Below are 19941 nucleotides of genomic sequence, written 5' to 3'. Positions count from 1 at the left end.
GTGTTGTCCCCAGCGTCCTATGGTGTTCAGAGCGATTCCCAGGTGTTTCAGGGAAGATCTAAAACGTGTGTCCAGAAGGGACACAAAACAGCACGTCCTCATGGGGTCATTTACTCTGTGAAATTAGAATCGCAGAGAAAACGAAGATGGTGAGCCACGTTGGTTTCCTGGGCGAGCTAAGGGGAAACGGGTCGTCAGCCTGAGACTCGCCACCTGGCTGGGTTTCGAATGCCACCTCGTCAGGGCAATAGCCCAGTGTCGGGGTGCCCGGGGAGGTTCCGACTCTGGGCCGCCCTGGCCTAGTCTGCAGGCCTGTCCTGCCTGAATCGCTCAGCCCGCATCCCAGGCCCGCGCCCCCACGCCCATCCTCTGGGGCCCGGCTTTTCCTCCACGACCCCACGGGCACCTGCTCGGAGCCGGCAGGGGCCGGGGGCAGCGTCCCTGCCCAGCGGCGGCTGCGGATGCTAACTTCACGCTCCGGCCCCTCTGTGCTGCGGACCCTTCTTGAACTGCTGAGTTTGTTTTGAACTTGGGGCTCAAGCCTGCAGCCCCCCGATGGGCCCCGAGTTCCTGGGGAAGCGAGCCCAGCCCGCTGTGAGGCTCACCTCCCTGAAGCCCTCCTCAGCCCAGCTCGCTGTTCAGGAGCCTTCCCGCTGGGTCCGGGGCAGGGTTGAACCTTCAGAAGAGGGGACTCAGGAGGTAGGTCCACAGTTAGCACTTTCGGGCAGACCTGTGTGCTGGTCCCCGTGGCGCCCGCCGGGCATTCCGTCTGGCCCCGGCTTCCTTAGCCCGAGACCTTAGAAGGAGCTGTGACATCCCGCGCCAGCACCGAGGACGCGTTTTAATCACATGTCACATCCGCGGCACTAATGTGCCAGGTGAGCAGAGGGAGAGGCTGTGCCAGAGGCCTCAGGAGAGTTGAAGTGGTAGCTTCGATCGTGGGCAGTGTTGCCATTTTTGGAAACTTCTTTCACAGTTTTTAAGCTAATGGGGATGGTAAACGTAAAACAGAGCTCAAACTAAATAAAAATCCTCATTAGGGTGAAAAAATGTGATGGGGATGGAGGGTCTTGCCACAGCGTACGTGATCTCTAGGTTTGAGGAGACAGATAATGGGCCCCTTTTTCAATTATTCATTCATCCCCCCCTGGTGCAAGGCTGAGCCCTTCACATATCTTCACACGACAGTTCCTAATCCTCAGAGCAATTTTTACAGGGTAAGCATTAGTCATTTATTTGTTTGAGCAACAAATATTTTTGTGTTAAGTGGCTGTGAGCTCGGTGAGGGGGACAGACAGTGAAGGAGCAGCTTGGTTTCCCTGCACTTAAGGTATTTTCCACTGTCGGATGGGAAAGACAGACAGACAAACAGGTCGTTGGAACATCTTGTTATGTCCTTAGATACTCTTCAGGGCCATGTCAGTCCACGCACATTTTTTGAAAAGCAATGGTCATAGCTTTGACCCACCTAAGAACCCTTCTTATAGAAATGCCCGCACACGATTGAGAAGATACTTGGCAAGCACGGTACTTACAGAGTCATTCTAGTAGCAGAATGTTGAAAAGGCTCCTTGGTAGGAGACTGGTTGGACCATTATCCGGGGTCACTCCGTCTGTACAGAACACACACTGTTCTAAAAACACGACTTCGACTAAACAGTCTCTGTTTGCTTTGGCTAAACTGAGAGCTAATGGGAGGACTCCAGGTATCATCAGAGAGACGCAGAACCGAGAGTGTCCTCAGAGAGAGTCACTCTAAGACGTGCTACGTAGTATCTTTCCATGCTCCTCTCCTCTGAATTTCTATCTTTATTTTTATATTACTCACAAGCCATAGATACTCCTTTTAAAGAAATAACAGGAGTTGGTTTCAGGTTGTGGATTTTCAGAAATGTTTGTGCTTTATGAACAGTCAGCGCAGGAGGGAAGTAATATAGTGCCGTTGTCTGGCTCCCTCCAGTGGACAGTTTTATGAAAAAATCAAACTCTAGTCTTGCGGCGGGGGAGGGACGGGTTGTGAATAGTTCTGGTTATTGGTAGCAAAAGGAGCAGAAAATGCATTATGTTCCTGTAGACGCATGGCCATCCTTATAGAAAATCTCCCTAAGGAATAACGTACATTTCTGTTAAAGTAAATATTAGCAATAGCAGAATCCATTGCTCTACTATTTTTCTTTTGATTGACTGGTGACACTGCTGGGACCACAGTGTCACATAGGATCAGAGGTGGATTCCACCCCCCACCCCCCGCTTTAAAACAGTGACACATCGGGGGGCGGGGGCAGGTAGAAGGGGATAAAGGGGCGATAAATGGTGATGGGAAGAGGCTTGACTTGGGGGGTGAACACACAATACAATGTACAGATGATGGATTATAGAAGTTGTACAGCTGAAGCCATATAATTTTACTAACCAATGTCACTCCAATAAATTCAATTAAAAAAACACACAAACCAAAACAAAACCCAGAAACAGTGCCACATCAGCTTAAGGCTCACGCTAAAACCCAACAATATAGTTAATTCCAGAGTCTAAATGTTACTCCATTAGGTTATTCCAGAACCTCCCCAAAGCTAGACTTGTCAAGACTAGACTCACTTTGCTGCACAGCAGGGCTGCCCAGTGGAACTTTCTGTGACGATGGGAATGTTTGATGTCTGTGTGGATATCGAGCACTTCAAGTGTGGCCAGTACAAATAAGGAACTTAAGTTTTTCCTTTTAAAATTTTAATTAACGCGAATTTAAGTAGCCTCGTGTGGCTAGTGGCTACTGTTTTGGACAGCGCAGCTTTATAGGATCTTGGAGATGCTGTACGAGTAGAGAGGCAAGACCTTTAGGATTACCTCGTCTCACTCCTCATTTTACTGGTAAGGAAAATGCAGGCCAGGTGGGTTAGTGGTCTTAGAGTCCTAAAGGTAAAGACAGGGGCACACTTATCGCCCAGGTGTTTATACTGTCCGGTCGCAGCTCTTCCCATCTGCACCCCTTTGGCATCTGCAAACTTACGTGTCTGCTGCCATTGTTAATATTAGATTGTAAAACTGCTGTTTTGGGAAAATAACTCATCTTTTCTGGAATACATGTTCAGTGAACACTTCCCTCTCTTCTCAGGTGATAGAAACCTTGTCGCGACTTTCCCGGACCCCGATAGCGTTGGCCACGGGAATCAGGTAAGCTTGTTTCTCTGTGGTTCATGTTTGGCGTAATGATTGCGTATCGAACAGTTACTGTTTGCAAAGCACGTTGCATAGGAGGACTGCATCTGGCTCATGCAGACTGCCTGGTCCGTAAGTGCCCAACACACATTTAAACTTAAATGTATTGAGCCAGTAAAAACTTACCCGTGGAGTTGAATGAGACACATTGGCAAACATTGTTCTCATTTTGCTGGTGACTATCATTGATAAGGTTTGTTTTTTTTTTTTCAAACTTCCTCCAACATTTCTATACATGTGATCCATCAAGACAAACACACATGCTGAAGTATTTTAAAAGACATTGTAATACTTTTATTTCCTGTAGACCATAACAGTAATTCACAACTTTCAGGAGTTGAGGAAATAATCAGACAAATATAAACTGATACTTATACAGTTATTTGTATGGAAAGTTTGGTACTAAATGAAGAACTTAGAAGTGAATTTGGTTTAATGAATTCCGTCACCTCCGGGCAATGGGGTATATTATGCAGTCGGAAAGCATGGAAATACAATTGTGTATGTCATGTTGGGCTTTTTCTGTTTAAAATACTACATACTTCAGTTAGTTCAGATAGAAAGTTATATTATTAATAACATTAGAACTAAAGAAAAATGATTTCAGTAGCCACATAGTCAGCCTGTAAGGACATGGAATGGGTTTCATTTTTTACCTTGTTTTCCCAGAGCTCCATACTTTTGTCTCTAGTCCTTAGGGGGTCTCTGTAAGTCTCTCTGTTGCTTCCATTTTTCTGTGTACAGTTCACATTCAGATTCTCAGGGAAAGGATCCAATCATATCTAACAGGACTGATCAGCAGTGCTGGGCAGCCCAGTCCTTGGATACAAACACAGTGACGTCAGGGAGGACACCCTACAGACCCTTTCTCAGAAATGGATTGGGCCTATGGATTTGGCAGCTTTATACAGAAGTAGTCTGTAGGCTGGATAAATGTTCAACACCTTCAATACTTAATTCCCTTTCCGTGTCAGTATATATATATATATGGTATGTTATTATATGTAAACAGTAAATTTTGAAATAGCACTAGTATAATTTTGTGTATTTATGTATTTTTTGATTCTGAAAAGATACACATCAGAATAATTTTTTCTTGTTTAATTATTCTTATCTATATTTTCAAAATTTCCTACAGTGGACTTGTACTGGTCTAAGAGCCTAATTTAACTTTTAAAAAGATTTTGAAACTTTGGCATTTCTCATGCGTTTTAATTTCCTTGAAAATGTGTAGGTTCCCCAAATGTCTTAAGTATTAAATTAATCCACAAACTAAGGTGAAAGTCTGCTTTTCCTGTTAAGTATAATTATTTCATAATTATTCAGTGCTTATTTGTTTTTTCGATGGATCCTTTTGTTTTTATGAAAATTGACATGCTGGCAGCATGTGAAAAAGTAAAATTCTGGCTCTTCAGTGCAATGACTGTGATTTTGTTAGACATAGATTTAGAGCATTATGTGGGTGTTATATAAAAAATGTCATAGAAGCATGCAGCACACAAGGGAGCCCATGGCTAGGAACAGGGGATCAGTTCAAGTGATTTTCTTTGAACAGGGGCAGAGAAAACACCCTATTCTCCCTGAGGTCTGATTGACTCATTTATCCAATAATTGAAAAAAACCCAACAACTTAAACACCTTAAAGTCTAAGTAGAAAAATATCAGAGTCAATAAGTGCATATATATATGTGTATATCATGGCATTTTTGTCTTCTAATAATTATCATTATTAGGTTGTTACCCAATTATTTGTCAGATCAGAATCCATAAGTGCAAAGAGCTAGTGTTGAAGGCAAGTCCTGTTCTCTGAACAGGGGAGCTGCAGGGGGGACCAGGAGGTGAGCCTGCAGGGATGTGGCTGGTGGGGGACCCGCTAAGCACAGCATGTGTGAGAGCACACCACTGTCAGAGGACGGCGGGGACCAGCAGACTTGTTGTGGATGACTTGGGGCAGCAGGTGCCGTAGCCTCCTGTGGGCCCCCTGACCCACCCACACTTGGGGAGAAGCCCCAGACGCTGTATCAGATGTGGTGACCAGTCTGACCACGCTCAGCCTTGGTTTTCTGTCCCTCCCTCGCAGGCCCTTCCCAACAGAAGAGAGCGTGACCGATGAAGACATCTACAAGGCCCTGCCCGACTTGATAGAGTACGTGAGCACGGCCGCATCAATTCTGCATCCTCTGCGGGCTGTAACGGGGGGTGTCCAGATAGCCCCGTGGATGGGAAAGTGGTTTAATGGTTAATATCAACCCCAAACCCGTGATGGAGAGTCACAAGAAAATGTGCTTCAGCGGCTCTTGGTTGCTGTGGTACGTCCCACGGCGTGCAGGCCTCTGCTGAGCAGAGAAGCCTGCGCTGGGAAGTGCAATTTGGAGTGTCGGTGTCGCTGCCATCCTTGCTGGGCCCTGCGGTTGGTGGCCCTGGCTCCTGTTAGGAGGGGCAGGGCCGTCCTGAGAGCCTGTGACTGCAGGAATTCCGTTTTCTGTCCCCTCTGGATTTGCTGCCAGAATGCAGGAAGCTGTTTCCAGCCCTGTGGTTCCCACCAGGCAGTGACCTCCCCCCCTTGTCCCCTGTGCCTTCCTTCCAGTGAGACCCACGTGGAGGATGCCGAGGGCCTGTACGACTGCGTTTACGGCGAGGACGAAGGTGGCGAGGTCTACGAGGACCTGATGAAAGCCGAGGAAGCCCATCCGCCCGTAGGACTGGCACTTGCCTTGTTTTTTAAGTTACTCCTGGTATTTTATTAGGAAAGTGACTACTTGAAGGACTCGATATAACTGCTTATGTAACTTCGGCTGGGACAGTTTTTGGTTTGTGTCCGCTCTTACCTTTGCTTGTTATTTGTTTGACGGTATGTCAGACTGAAAGAACTGCTTTCTAAGAGATTTTATCCTGCTTTCTAAGAGATTTCCTTCCATAGCAATAGTTTCCCGATTCCCTGGAATTATGTTCCATTGCCCCTCTGCCTTTGCTTTGCTGGGTGACATGTTGTTTATCTCTCAGATCTAGTTTCCTTTACTAGGAAAACGACAGTAGTAGATCAGAGACTCCCCATGATTGTTTTATTTATTTATTTTAATCCTCACTTGAGGGTTTTTTTTCCATTGCTTTTCAGAGCGAGTAGAAAAGAGGGAGAGAGAGAGAGAGAGAGACAGACAGACATGGACATGAGAGGGACACATCGATTGGTTGCCCCCTGCATGCGGGATCGAGCCTGCAACTGAGGTTTGTACCCTTGGCCAGAATTGAACGCAGGACCCTTCAGTCCACGGGTTGATGCTCTAAGCACTGAGCCAAGCCAGCTAGGGCTCCCCATGGTTGTTTTGACCTGTAAAATGTCATGTTTCTACAGCTCCAGATGCAATAACAGGTCGTGGTTATATAGTTATAACCATACGGGTCATTCAGTTATGTGTTTTATTAGAAATAGAAAGCTTCACAGACTCAGCAACACTTTTGATCTCTTTCTAGCTACTACCAGAGAGATTAACACATGAAATTGACTAAGTAATTTAAACTGGATCATTCTAATTGCAGAAATGTCCAGAAAATGACATACGATATTGCTGCCTAGCAGAAATTAAGCAGACAGAAGAAAAATATACAGAAACACTGGAATCAATAGAGAAAGTAAGTAGCCAGGTATCAGCCCTGATGCCCCACGACTGCCTTTTATTGTTCATACATTAGCCTCAGTGTTTCTACCGTGCGTGTGTGTTTATATTCCAGTTTTCAGTAGAACTTCGGGCTTACAGATCTCAAAGCAGATTTAATCATTCCACAGCTATTTATTGATTGATTTTAGCATCTGAAATACACTAATCTAGGGATTGAGAATATGTCCATGAACACAGTAGAACTCTGGTTCTCGGACATGGAAGAGTTCGTAATTTAAGCAAATAAGTATGCCAGGTGGTAATAAATTCTCTGAAGAAAAATAAGGCAGAGGAAGGGTCCAGAAGGTGATGGGGGGAGGACTGGTATTATTTTTTTATCGAGTGGGAATGGAAGGTTTCTAGGATAAGGTCATATTTGAGCAGATAGTTGAGTGAATTGAGGAACCAAGCCAATGCACATCTCTCAGTGATGACAATTCCTGGGAGAAAGGCCCTTAGATGGGACCCTGAGATGGAAGAATTCCTTGAAGGAATGCGTGACAAAGGTAGGGGTTAATGGGTGGTCGGAGAGTTGATTGCTCGAAATGAATGCTGTGGAGCATTTGTAGTTGTCGATAACGACAAGGTCTTGGGATAGGACCACAAGAGTAGGGAGCTGAGCTAGGATGGAGCATGAGGTTACTGCAGTTCGAGGAACCAGAGGCCAGGCTATTCGAAGGGACATCTTCACAGATACTGAGATGGCCAAGAAAGAAGATGGGAGTAGTAATGGAAAGAGATGTGGGAGACCAGGAAGACAGTTCTCAAGGAATGAGGGGAAATGGCGTAGGCAGACTATTGATCTGGGGGATATAGAATCCCCACAAAACATCCGAGTGATATTTTGCATCCATCCTCAAAGATATCTCCAACATGTTGCCATTTTTTGCCAATTCGGCCAGTGGCGTTCTCTTTCTTACTTTTACAGCATTTATTGCCTGAACCTTTTCTTTTATTTATTTATCATTACTACTTTAAAAAAAATTAAATTTATTGGGGTAACATTGGTTAATAACGTTATATAAGTTTCAGTTGTATGGTTTTATAATATACCATCTGTCAATTCTATTGTGTGCTCACCACCCGAAGTATTTTATGCTTTAAGTATATTAACATGCATTTATGTTTCTCTAGCTCTGTTCAAGTGTAAAATCTTTAAGATAAGGAAAATAGTTTCTGCTTTTCCTTGAGTATTCATAATATTGATAAGCAACTGACTTTCAATAAGTGTTTATTGTTTGTTGATGAAAACCTGCCGCCTAGATTAGGGTGCGTTGTGCTGAACCTCCCCTCTCCCGTCTCTTCTGGTAGTACTTCATGGCGCCACTGAAACGGTTCCTGACAGCAGCAGAGTTTGACTCGGTCTTCGTCAACATTCCTGTAAGTAAAACTGCGCCTGCTGAAGCTGGCGTACTGGGTAAAATTCTCTCTGGGTTCCAGATCCCTGTTTTAGCAGCCTCTTGTGTTCTTTAAGATTTTCAACTCTGTTTCCTGCCTCCTGAGTTCTTATAGCCGCGTTCTCAAGCAATAACTGATAAGACATACCTTTAACCAGAAGTCACTCAAAACACATGCAGAAGACACATGGATAAGATTCGCGTATTTTCCTTAAGTGCTTGTCATGACGAGGCAGTCTCAGTTCAGTGGTCCCCGGGGCTCCTGTCTCTGTCTTGTGAGAGTCCCCTTCTGCCCCAGTCACTTCTCTTTGGTTCCTCCAGCCCCTTGACCCCGTCTTGTGGACACTGTCCTGACTCCTTCCGTCTCCTCTACTTCCTACCCTTCCTCCACTGTTTTTGTGTCTCTTTTCTGCTTCCAGTCGTATCATCCTTAACTCTTATTTCTGAAATACACTTCCTTATGATTCAACAGTCTATTTTAATGGAACTTTTTTTCACAGGTTTATGTAAGCATCTCAAGTTCCTGAGCACCTTCCAATTATCTTATAATCCTAAAAGGGTAGAAGCCAGCCAAATGCTATGCCAACTGAGGTCATGCGAGGCAAGACTGAAGTTCTTAGACCTCCAGAACTGGCTTTGTTTCTCTTATATAGCTTTTATGTGTAGTACGTCGGCTTTGATGTACAGGCTTGCTTGTAGTGCTGATGGATCCCTTAGGTTTTGCTTCTGTTATGTTCAGTGTGGACGTGCACCAGTCATTTAGCTGTGGCACGTGGTCCTTGCCTTGATTTGGGCCCAATGAAGACGTTCTTGTTGATTTGTAACATTGCAGGAAAGAAAGGTCACAACCTCAGGTGAACAGTTAGTTAGGATACAGCAAAGTGTATGTTCTAGGCAGACAAGGATCTTGAGCCACCTAAACCCGTCACTATAACTGAGGACCCGTTGGACAGTTCCTGTTCTCACCGCCTCACCACGTATCCCAGTTTCCCTTCCCCAGTGAAGTCAGTGAGCGCCCCAGGGCACAGGGGAGGAGATTGTGGGGAGAGCTGGCACCTTGGTTCCAGTTCCTTCATTTCCTGTGACGTGTGTTTACTGCCTGGCTGAAAATTACTTGCATATCAGGAAAGAAGTAAAATTCTGTCTTTTGAGTTGCTTTAGGAAACCGCCCAGTACAATTTTCTGGGCTCCTTAATTCTGCCAGGAGTTGTGTGGTTTCAAGCACTTTCATCTGATTGTTGACAGCTGAGCACAGGGACACCACTAGTTGACCAAAGCACAGATCTGCGTTTTCATGTCCCAAGGTCACGAGTTGTCACTTATCTTGTCAGTGAAACATTATGCACTTGGATGGCTGTATTTAAAAATCTAAAGTGATTACAAAATGAAAATTAGCTGGACATATTTTCATACAAGGAATAAATTACCCTGTAATAACCAGTGAAATAATTTGTTTTTCACGGGACATTGGCATTTCAAGTCAGATCTGAAATTGCTATTTCCCACACATGTGGCCTGTCACTGTCCCTCCCTCTCCCCTCCCCTTCCCTGCCCTTCCTCCTGTCCTCTCCCTCCCCTCTTTACTGATGGGAGCAGGCTGATATGCCGAGGGCACTGGGCATGTCCTTGGATGGCAGTTCTAGCAACAATAGGGATTCTGGGTTGGGGGTGATTTTTTTTGGGGGGGGGGTTCTGATCTCCAGTTGACTTCAACTTTGTTTTCTTTTCTAAGGAGCTTGTAAAAGTTCATCGGAACCTCATGCAAGAAATTCACGATTCCATTGTAAATAAGAATGACCAGAACTTGTATCAGATTTTCATCAACTACAAGGAAAGGTAACTTGTGAATTTTAACTTTTGTGGTTCGTAGTGGGGGTTAGTATGACCGTTGCTTAGAAACGGGTCTCACTACTGTTCATGAAGACGCCGCCCGGGCGGCGGCTAGAACACGGGACAGTTGACCTCCAGGCGGTCGGGTGAGCCTTACGTGTGTATCAGAAAAAAACGAAAAAGAAAGAAAAAGCACAAAGGCCCCAGGTAGTTGCCCTGCAAGTCGGTGTAGACCCCTTTACAGCCCTGTACCCTGAGCCCTACAGATTTCTCCTTGGTCTCGCTCCCTTCCAGGTTGGTTATTTACGGGCAGTACTGCAGCGCCGTGGAGTCCGCCATCTCCAGTTTAGACTACATCTCCAAGACTAAAGAAGACGTCAAGCTGAAATTAGAGGTGCCCGTTACTTTTGTCTGTCTGTCTGTGAAATAACCTAAGAGCTATACATTCCTGATCCACTGTGTTTTTTCTCGGTTAGAGTTGGAGTTTAGGCCAAGCCTGGGACTGGATGTTTGGGAAGAATCACTTCTTCCCTTTACTTACTTTCGATGCTAATAATCATTCCACACCTCAGTCTCAGGCCCCTAGTTGTAGAAAACACCAGCTGTGTTAAATTTCTTTATTTCCTGAGCTCATAACTTTTGATAGAAAGGAACTGATTTCCCCCCAGCAGTTTTAAACTGACTTCCATCGCATAACAACAATGTGAATTTTACGTGTATGAACATTTCTGTTCCTGATACTGTGTTAAGATGTCATATTATAGGAAGTGTAAGATACAACCTCAATTTTAAGGAGCTTAAAAATGCAGGTGGGAGATGAGGACCATTCATTACAGTAGAATTAACAGTTTAACCTCATATTTGAGACCCGTGATCCAGAACTCTGCAATCTGTGGAAGCAGCAATCAGTGGAAACAGTTATCTTTCCAGTGACCTGCAGCAATCAGCCAGGCAGGAGCTGACCTTTCTTCTCGCTTAAGATCTGGAGTCAAGCATTCATTAAGTCACTGTGGTCATTAGAGCTAATGGAGTTTGCTTTATAGCTTCTGATGATGTATCTTTTTTATGTTCCAGAAAAGCTAAGTGTGGGCAAAGGGAAATAAAGTCACCAGCTAAAGAGTGTTTCCTTGAACGTAGCTCCTTTCCTGAACTCCTTCCCGAATTCCTCCGTCAGGGATGTGCAATTGTCTGAGGGTTTTGGACTTACTAAATTGCCCGCTATTAATATTTTTATGAGCTCTATTTTTTTAATTGATTTTAGAGAAAGTGGAAGGGGTGGGGGTGAGGGGAGAGAGAAATACTGATGTGAGAGAGAAACATCCATCGGCTGCCTCCGGCACCCCCCCTACTGGGGGTCGAGCCCACAACCAGGGCATGTGCCTGACTGGGAATTGAACCGGTGACCGTGTGGTGCACAGGACGACGCCCAACCAACTGAGCCACACTTTTTGAACTACACTGTGGATATGTGAGAAACTGTAAAATCAGAAAAGCAGCTCATTCAAGGTCACACAGCCAAGAACTGCCAGACCTGATTTAAATCCAGACATTGACACTTCAAAGTACTTTCCTCAAAGTCACAATTAACATCAGAGAACAAGCGCGTCAATGCTCGTTTAAGATAAACTTTTAAGAAAGAGGAGCTTGAGGTTAAAAAATAAAAAAAATACATAAATCGGAGGCTTTCAGAACGTGGAATCCAGCAGTAGGGTTATACTTTAGCTTATTATCAGAGCAAACTATTCCATTTCATTCAGTTTAACAAACACGTATGGAGCAAATACTGGGCTCTTAGAGGGATGGGAGGCACACTGGGGAAGGGATTATGTGCGACAATAACTAGAAGACCCGCAAGGCACAGAGAGCACCGTTGTGATTGGGATCATTACTGCAGGCCTAGAAGTAGAGATCTTCAAGAGAGTGAAGGATTTTGCTGGGACTGGACCTCGATGGCAGCTGGGGGAACTGAAAGCCCTGGGCGAGGGTGAGGTGGGTCAGAGGAAGCGGGGTCAGCCTACCGAGGGAGCAAGCCCTGGGGGGCCCCTGGAGGAAATAATCCTCCCGCATAAAGTAGTTCTACCTATGGATTCCTATTTAGAGCTGAGATGCTACCAAGTTTGGTTTGTGTTTCGGTTTTTTAATTGAAGGTACTTTGTATTGTTTTTTTTTGTTAGAAAGGAGGCTTGTTAAGAAGGAAAACAAGTTATTTATTGTGCAATGACAGTTTCGTTTATGGCCTTGGCATTTGTGTGTGTGTATGTTTTATGACTCCCTTTGATAAAACAAAGTTTTTAACGCACGTTTTAAAATCACGTTTCACCAGGAATGTTCCAAGCGCGCCAACAACGGGAAGTTCACCCTCCGAGACCTGCTTGTGGTCCCGATGCAGCGCGTTCTGAAGTATCATCTCCTGCTCCAGGTGCCGAGCCCCGCACTGTTCACCGACTCGCTCAGCAAAGTCCCCGCAAAGCGTCGGCTGCGCCGCGGCTGGGCTGGTCCCCTTAGGGAGAGCTGGGGTCCCCTTAGGGAGGGCTGAGGTCCCCTTAGGGAGAGCTGGGGTCCCCTTAGGGAGAGCTGGGGTCCCCTTAGGGAGGGCTGAGGTCCCCTTAGGGAGAGCTGGGGTCCCCTTAGGGAGGGCTGGGGTCCCCTTAGGGAGGGCTGGGGTCCCCTTAGGGAGGGCTGAGGTCCCCTTAGGGAGAGCTGAGGTCCCCTTAGGGAGGGCTGGATGGGAAGGAACAGGGCAGCTGGAGACACTCTCTCCCTTTTAGCCAAGAGGATTCTTCTCACAAAGTCACACTTCCCATCCCTCAAATACAACTGGCTCCAAACAAGTTAAAAAATTAAAAAACAACAAGGCAAGACAAATACGAAGAGCCCTTTGGCCAAGTTCTTTGTAGTCAGTAATCGCTCATGAGAATCTCAATATTGGGGTACGCCCGAATTTTGCAGGTTAATTCTGTTAGAATTAATTTTGCTTTAGAACCACATTCTGGGTTGCTTTCTGCTACAGTAAATTATAATAAGGCTACATTTATTTTGAACTGACTCTTGTTATAACCCCAACGCTTATGGTTTCCACAGTGAGTCCTCTAATGAGAGTGGAGAGCCTTATAAATTTAATTTGATGGCTGTACCAGGAGACTCATTAGTTATGCTCCAAAGAAATGTCCCACTGTATTAGTCTATCAAGTCTGCGGATGCTTGTGAAATGTTATTTTAAACAGATCTCCTACCTGCACGTGAAATATAATTTGGAGCCTTCTGTGCTTTGGGCCTCTCGTATATTACGTTTCCTGCACGGTGGCCGCAGAATTATCAGTCATTTCTATTTTTATTCTACTGAGACATCAGAGAAATCCAAACCCTGATTATTTCTTAAAAATGCATTAAAACATTTATGAGACCTAAACTCAGAGCAACTTAATCAAATTGAATTTTATGAAAAAATAATAAAGAAGATGAAGGCGATTAGTTTCTGAGACATTGTGGAGCTAAAAACATGTCCAAAATAAGAGAATAATTTATTTTGTAACTTTGGTCTAGTCAGATATCAATGGAATAATTTTGGAGGTGTTCCGTGGTGTAATACACCACAGCTTTTTTTGTTCACTTGTCTGTTGATGGGCACTTGGGCTGCTTCCGTATCTTGGCTATTGTAAATCACGCTGTAATGAACGTAGGGGTGCATATATTCTCTCAAATTAGGGTTTTGGGGTTCTTTGGATATATATTCCCAAAGGGGAATTGCTGAGCCATAAGGCAGTTTCATTTTTAATTTTTTGAGGAACATCCACACTGTTTGTGGCTGCACCAACTCTGCATAAAAGGGTTTATTTTTAAGTGTTTTCTTTCTTAGGCTTGGGTGTTAATTTGATGAAAACAGCACTAAACTGTGCTTTCCAAATAGGAGCTGGTCAAGCATACGACGGACCCCCTGGAGAAGGCGAACCTGAGACTGGCCCTTGACGCGATGAAGGTGAGGCCGTGGGCCCTGACCTTGTCTGTCTCGTTCCTGCCTGCACGCAGTAGAGCGCTGCTGACACGGGTGCGGTCTGCTAACCCAGATCATCGGTGGAAGGATTTGTATAACTTTGCTCTCGGTGGGCAGAGCTGGATATGTGTTTTTTCACCCTCACCCAAGGATATGTTCGTTGATTTTTAAAAATATTTTTTAAGCGAGGGAAACGAGGGGAGAGAGAGACATCGATGTGAGAGAGAGACATTGCTCGGTTGCTTCCCATACGCACCCCCAGCAGGATCGAACCTGCAACCTAGGTGTGTACCCGGACCAGGGGTGGAACCCACAACCTTTCGGTGTCCAGGATGATGCTATAACTAACTGAGTCACCTTGCCAGGGCGAGCTGGATATTTTTAAGTGGAATAGATGTACTTGCATGAATTTGTCAGACAAAAACACATAAAACCGAGAGGTGTATTACAAGAACCTCTGTCATTTATGAACGTGTGACAGCTTCCGTAACCACTGGGAATGATTTCATACCACGGTTTTCTTTGACACTCGTTGCATGGCTACTAATGGGAAACTGTTAGCTTGGATGGGCATCAGGTCGGCAGGTGACTTCAGAGCACAGGGGTGACATTTTCTCAGGTGAGGCCGTCTGCCAGCTTTACCCTTGTGGGTGCTGTGGGTCAGGGTGTGTGAGTGTCAGGTTGGGTTTCTAGGTTCAGGTAAATCGAAAGTCAAGACCTACAAGTGGGCAGAGGTGGACTTTCTCAACATATGGGGAACCTATAAAACACAATTTCCATGCTATGCTGGACTTTGAAAGAAATACTTGGCCCTAATTTAAAACATAAGCAAATGTATCCTCAGAGCAAAATGCCGATGGGACTGCTGAGAATGATGACAGTGCTTCGCTGTGTCCCTGTGTCCCTGTGCCACTTTGGAGTGAGCTCAGCTGTTCAGCTGACTCTAGGACCCCGTCAGGAAACACCACACAGTTACTTATTGTTATTAAAAAAATCATACCAAGGGTCTAACTTTTAAGGAATCATTTATAGATACATCCTATGAAAAGCCAGACTGTCATTTAGAACAAAGTTAGAAACTGCTTTTTGTCCGAGCCCTGCTCCTACTGTTTCAGGTGAACTAACGAGAATAGAGGGGTTGAAAAACCCAGAAAACCGGGAAATCTAGAGCACGTACAATAAAAATAGCTAGTTACAGTGTGGAAGGGTCAGCTAACGTTTCCTCAGAAATGAGAACAGGCTTTAAAATAGGCGGCGGCCCAGGGAGAACCGTGGCGCGCGTGGTGGGTTCACTTGAACCCCTGAGCTCTCTGACTTCTCCCGCCTCCGGCCCCTTCCTTCGTCATTGACACTCTCAGAGGGAACTGGCTGCCTCGACCGGCTGCCCCCAGGGGTGAAAGTGCCACCTGATGGCAGAGAAGGGCACCGCCAGATCCCCGTCCAACTTCTAGCCACTTTCCCCTCCCTGCTGGCCTGCGGTCTGGCCCCTGGGCCACCCCACGGATGCATAACTCTCAGGGCCCGTTACTAACGTGCCCGCGGTTTACAGCCTCCCCTCCTGCTGCTCTTTCCCCCATCTGCGTGGGGACAGACTTCATTTGTTTTTCGTACTCGCCTCTTCCCGGGGTGTGGTCAGTGACAGCTCCTTACCCGCCCCACCGCCCTCCGGGCCTTTGTGACCCGCTGCTGACGGGCAGTGTGGACGGATCGTGCGTGTAAAAGCCGCCGTGCCCCCGCCACTCGCCGCGTGGACGCCGTGCTTTCCTTCCCCGATCTCACTGTGCCTTTTGTCCCCGTGTCGTTACCCTTAGGACTTGGCGCAGTATGTGAACGAAGTGAAGAGAGATAACGAGACCCTGCGTGAAATTAAACAGTTTCAGCTCTCTATAGAAAACCTGGTAGGTAATCAGCGCCCCGTCCCGCGTACCCCCGCCCGCAAATTGTTGTTTTTGAAGAAAAAGTAGTTTACCTGCCAGTTTCTACATCTAATTCTTTCCCGATGCCTGTTGGGCAGCATCCGCGTGGATGTCCAGGGACTGTCGGCCACCGCTTGTCCCTCTCGCCTTAATCGCCCTGCTTGTGCAGCAGCCCAAGTTCCGAACACTGGAGCCTTTTTTTAATGTGGTTATGAAAAGCTGAGACGTGCACATTTTATGTTTTAGAACCAACCAGTTCTGCTCTTTGGACGGCCTCAGGGAGACGGTGAAATTCGAATGACCACTTTGGACAAGCACACGAAACAAGAAAGGTGAGCAGCAGGAGCCGGGCGCCGTTGCGGAGGGTCGAGAGGAGCTTAGGGGCAGTTTCTCCAGGACGGAGGAGGGAAACAGAGAGAAGCGAGGGCCCGGCCAGCTGTGGTTTTGTAAAAATGTCTCGCGTCGATGTGCTGTTCCAGCATCTTTTGATGTGTCTGAGTTTTTAAGTAGGAAATGATAAAAGGAGAGAATCTGTTCAGGGGGAAGATACACGCTAACGTGAGAGGGGAGAGAGGGGAGCAGTGGAGAGACAACTGCCATTAAAATTGCACTCGTGTCATTTTTGGGGTATACATTTTAAAATAACTAAAAATAATACAAAATGTCCTCAGGAAGATGTCTGAGGACCACTGAGTGAGACTTTGGTAAGGGAAATTTGTAGATGGCGTTCTTGAAGATGAGTAAGCTTGGCCTGGTGTCCCTTCTTTTCTTTTCTTTTCTTTTCTTTTCTTTTCTTTTCTTTTCTTTTCTTTTCTTTTCTTTTAAATATGTCTTTATTGATTTCAGAGAGAGGAAGGGAGAGGGAGAGAGAGAGAGAAACATCAATGATGAGAGTCGTCATTGATCGGCTGCTTCCTGCGCGGCCCCCCACTGGGGATCGAGCCTGCAACCCGGCCATGTGCCCTGACCGGGAATCGAACCACGGTCTCCTGGGTCCTAGGTGGATGCTCAGCCGCTGGGCCACGCCGGGCCGGGCTGGTGTCCCTTACTTTAGATACGCAGTTATCACTTGGTTGAAATGGCCGTTTTCTGGACGCTTTGGAGATGAGCAAGTCAGCCAGCAGGGGGCAGCATCAGCCCTTGCTCCCACCTAGATACCCAGGCGCCACAGGCAGCTCTCAGGAGACACACATCCTTCTAGCATCTCCAGGAAAATCGGCTTTGAAAATGATGCAGGTAGTAAAGCTGTATGAATGTATCATTATCATTATCATTGTGTGAAAAATATGTAAATCACTGAGAGTTTTCGAAAAGGTACAGGGATTGATATCGAACGATAAAGTTTCTCCCCCCGATTACATTGTTTTTAATAAGAAGAGAGATAGCAACATGGAACTTTAACCATAAGTTTTCTAGTTTACCTTTTGCTCATGAACCACTCAGGCTGTGGTTCAAACGGGCCTTTAATTCCCGAGGAGCAGCCTGGAGGGTAAACGCACGGGGCCCACAGTGAGGCCAGGTGTGAAGCTGCTCGGCAGGCACCTGCCTCGCTAGCTGCATGACCTTGAGCAGACGCACGCCCCAAGCCTCAGTTTCCCCCACAACACAACGAAGGTGGTGATACTATCTAGCTCCGCAGATGGTCCTGAGGGGTTTAGATGAAGTGAGCCATCTTGTGAGAGGCGTTCTGGCCGATTCCTAGTAACATCAGTACAAATGAACTACCGTCGTTTTCATTAGTATCATTCTGTAAATGTTTAGCTTTTAAACTAAAGAAAAAGTAATTGCTCAAGGGCAATACTTTATGGCTAATCTCAGTTGTTTCTTATAGCTACGTGACAATTTGTTCTTATTATAACTTTGCCTGCTTTTTAAATGAGGAAACTGAGATACAGCGAGGCCATTCCTTTAGTGAAGGGCAGTGCAAGGGTATGATGCTCGCATGCATTCTGTTCCAGGAGCGGCACTGCCCTTGTCTCTGACTCAAAGGAAAAATCTTTGGTGGTTTAATTCAGTGTACAAGGAAGAACTGACACGCGCTTCCAAACCATTTAAAATCAATCTCTCCCTCTCTCTTTCCCTCTCCCCCCCCCCCAGGCACATCTTCCTATTTGACTTGGCAGTGATCGTATGCAAAAGGAAAGGCGATAACTATGAAATGAAGGAGATAATAGATCTTCAGCAGTACAAAATCGCCAACAATCCTACAACTGATAAAGAAAATAAAAAGGTAAAATCTGGGAAATTCGTAACTCTGGTTTACTCAGGACTTTGAGCATTCGAGGGACGTGTGCTTGTGCATTCGTGGGAGGGGCGGCGTATCGACTCGGGTGTTTTTGTTTCTGGAAATTGGTTAGGGGAAATAGTTGGACAGTGTCCCAGCTGATGTGTTCATCTCTAGTGCTCAGTGATCAAGGCAGTAAAAGGCATTTGGCATAGGATCGGTTATAGGTGTGAAGTCGACTACAGTAATCTTGATTGACCAGTTTGTTAATGTTATGAGAGGTTTGCAGATGATGAGGGTGACGTTTTAGTGAGTTTAGGAGCATGACGTTATTAGTGAATGATCTGTATTAACCTGAGGAATATTCATTTCAACAGTGGTCTTATGGCTTCTACCTCATCCATACCCAAGGACACAATGGGTTAGAATTTTATTGCAAAACAAAAGACTTAAAGAAGAAATGGCTGGAGCAGTTTGAAATGGCTTTGTGAGTATTTCTACTTTTAAAAGTGCTTTTTTTCCTTCTTATTACTTAACTGCCTTATGAATCATGAACTACTGGTAAATGTATCTAGAGCTCCCAGCCAGCATACAGAGGCTGTGGGGGGCACTTGGCAGGAGCCCCCGGGGACTGCTGGCTCTCCGCTTGGTGACTGGTCTCTGAGGACAGAGATTGGGGTGAATTTCTTCAAGACAAAGAAAGAGGGAGCTCTAGCCTTCTGTTTGACTTTTTTAATCCTTTAGCTTTCAGCAGCCCATGGAAATAATTATTCTGATGATAAACTTTTAATGTCATTACCATATTTTTTATTATATATGCATTTTTAAATTGAATAGAAATTACTGCCCTCAAACACACACACACACACACATCCATGCACATAACCTCACTTTTAACGGAAAGGTGGACCACCTCCCACTGTTTGTTTTAACTTATTTATTGTTTGCATCCTGGGGAAATTGTTTTATGTATTTAATGAATGTTTTAAGAGCTGGGTTCCTTTCAGGGCTCTTTCCTTTGATTAAAGTGGAAGCTCAACGAAGAGGTGGGAAATAATTCAGACCTGCTTCCAAAGGATTGGTGTAAAGGGATGTAATTACACAAGAACATGTCATTACAGGGGTTTCTTTTCAGTTTTGATGTTTATGGAATAGAAGATGCACGATGACCCCGGTTATGGAAATGCATAGGTCACCCTGACATTGAAACTGGTAGCAAAAAAGTAGAATTAAGAAAAAAACAACAACACTTTTGTGGTCAGCTTCATTTGTATTCTAGCATTACTTACCATTTGTAGACAAATTCTCTCAGGGGTTTTTTTTTTTTCTTTCTTTCCTGTTTTTTTCTTTTGCTTTGTTTTAACGAGTGCTCATGGAGGTAGGATTACATTGTTTTATTGTAGTTCTGCAGTGAGAAAATTGCGGTTTTCTTAAGATTCTTTCATGTAACGTTTTGAGTGATAGGATTGTGCAGCTGACATATTTTTAGGCTTACAGACTATTCTGGATTCCGTGATGATCACCGCCGTGCGCTGGCTGTGTAGTCCTAGCCGACGTATTTAACAGCTCAGAGCCTCCGTTTCCTCCTCTGTAAAATGGGGATGAGAGCAATCTGAATTGCGGAACATACGTATCAGGCAGAGGGTGAGCCAAACGGCACAACGGCAGTGACGCGGGGGCTGCCTGATCAGCGCCAAGAGCAGTGGCGGTG

The 19941-nt window shown here is 45.4% G+C and overlaps 1 protein-coding gene across 2 annotated transcripts in view; it reads left to right on the top strand.

Annotated features, from left to right (window-relative positions):
• The window catches only part of VAV3 (vav guanine nucleotide exchange factor 3), a 157537-nt gene that overhangs the window by 59022 nt on the left and 78574 nt on the right, over window positions 1–19941 (top strand). Inside the window, exons 3-15 of one of the 2 annotated variants that reach the window (XM_087827792.1) lie at window positions 3113–3171; window positions 5297–5362; window positions 5804–5912; window positions 6754–6846; window positions 8184–8252; window positions 10002–10105; window positions 10394–10493; window positions 12423–12518; window positions 14007–14075; window positions 15902–15988; window positions 16253–16338; window positions 18104–18236; window positions 18608–18717. In XM_087827792.1, the coding sequence (XP_087683918.1) occupies window positions 3113–3171; window positions 5297–5362; window positions 5804–5912; window positions 6754–6846; window positions 8184–8252; window positions 10002–10105; window positions 10394–10493; window positions 12423–12518; window positions 14007–14075; window positions 15902–15988; window positions 16253–16338; window positions 18104–18236; window positions 18608–18717 (1181 nt within the window). Of the gene's footprint in view, window positions 1–3112; window positions 3172–5296; window positions 5363–5803; window positions 5952–6753; window positions 6847–8183; window positions 8253–10001; window positions 10106–10393; window positions 10494–12422; window positions 12519–14006; window positions 14076–15901; window positions 15989–16252; window positions 16339–18103; window positions 18237–18607; window positions 18718–19941 lie in introns of both variants that reach the window. The other variant, XM_087827793.1, reaches the window with a different exon arrangement.

Source organism: Miniopterus natalensis, chromosome 19 (assembly GCF_054644295.1).
Source record: "Miniopterus natalensis isolate mMinNat1 chromosome 19, mMinNat1.hap1, whole genome shotgun sequence".
In the NCBI taxonomy this organism is placed as follows: domain Eukaryota; kingdom Metazoa; phylum Chordata; class Mammalia; order Chiroptera; family Miniopteridae; genus Miniopterus; species Miniopterus natalensis.
Note: the sequence above shows the minus strand (reverse complement) of the source record. Positions and strands in the feature narration are given on the sequence as shown.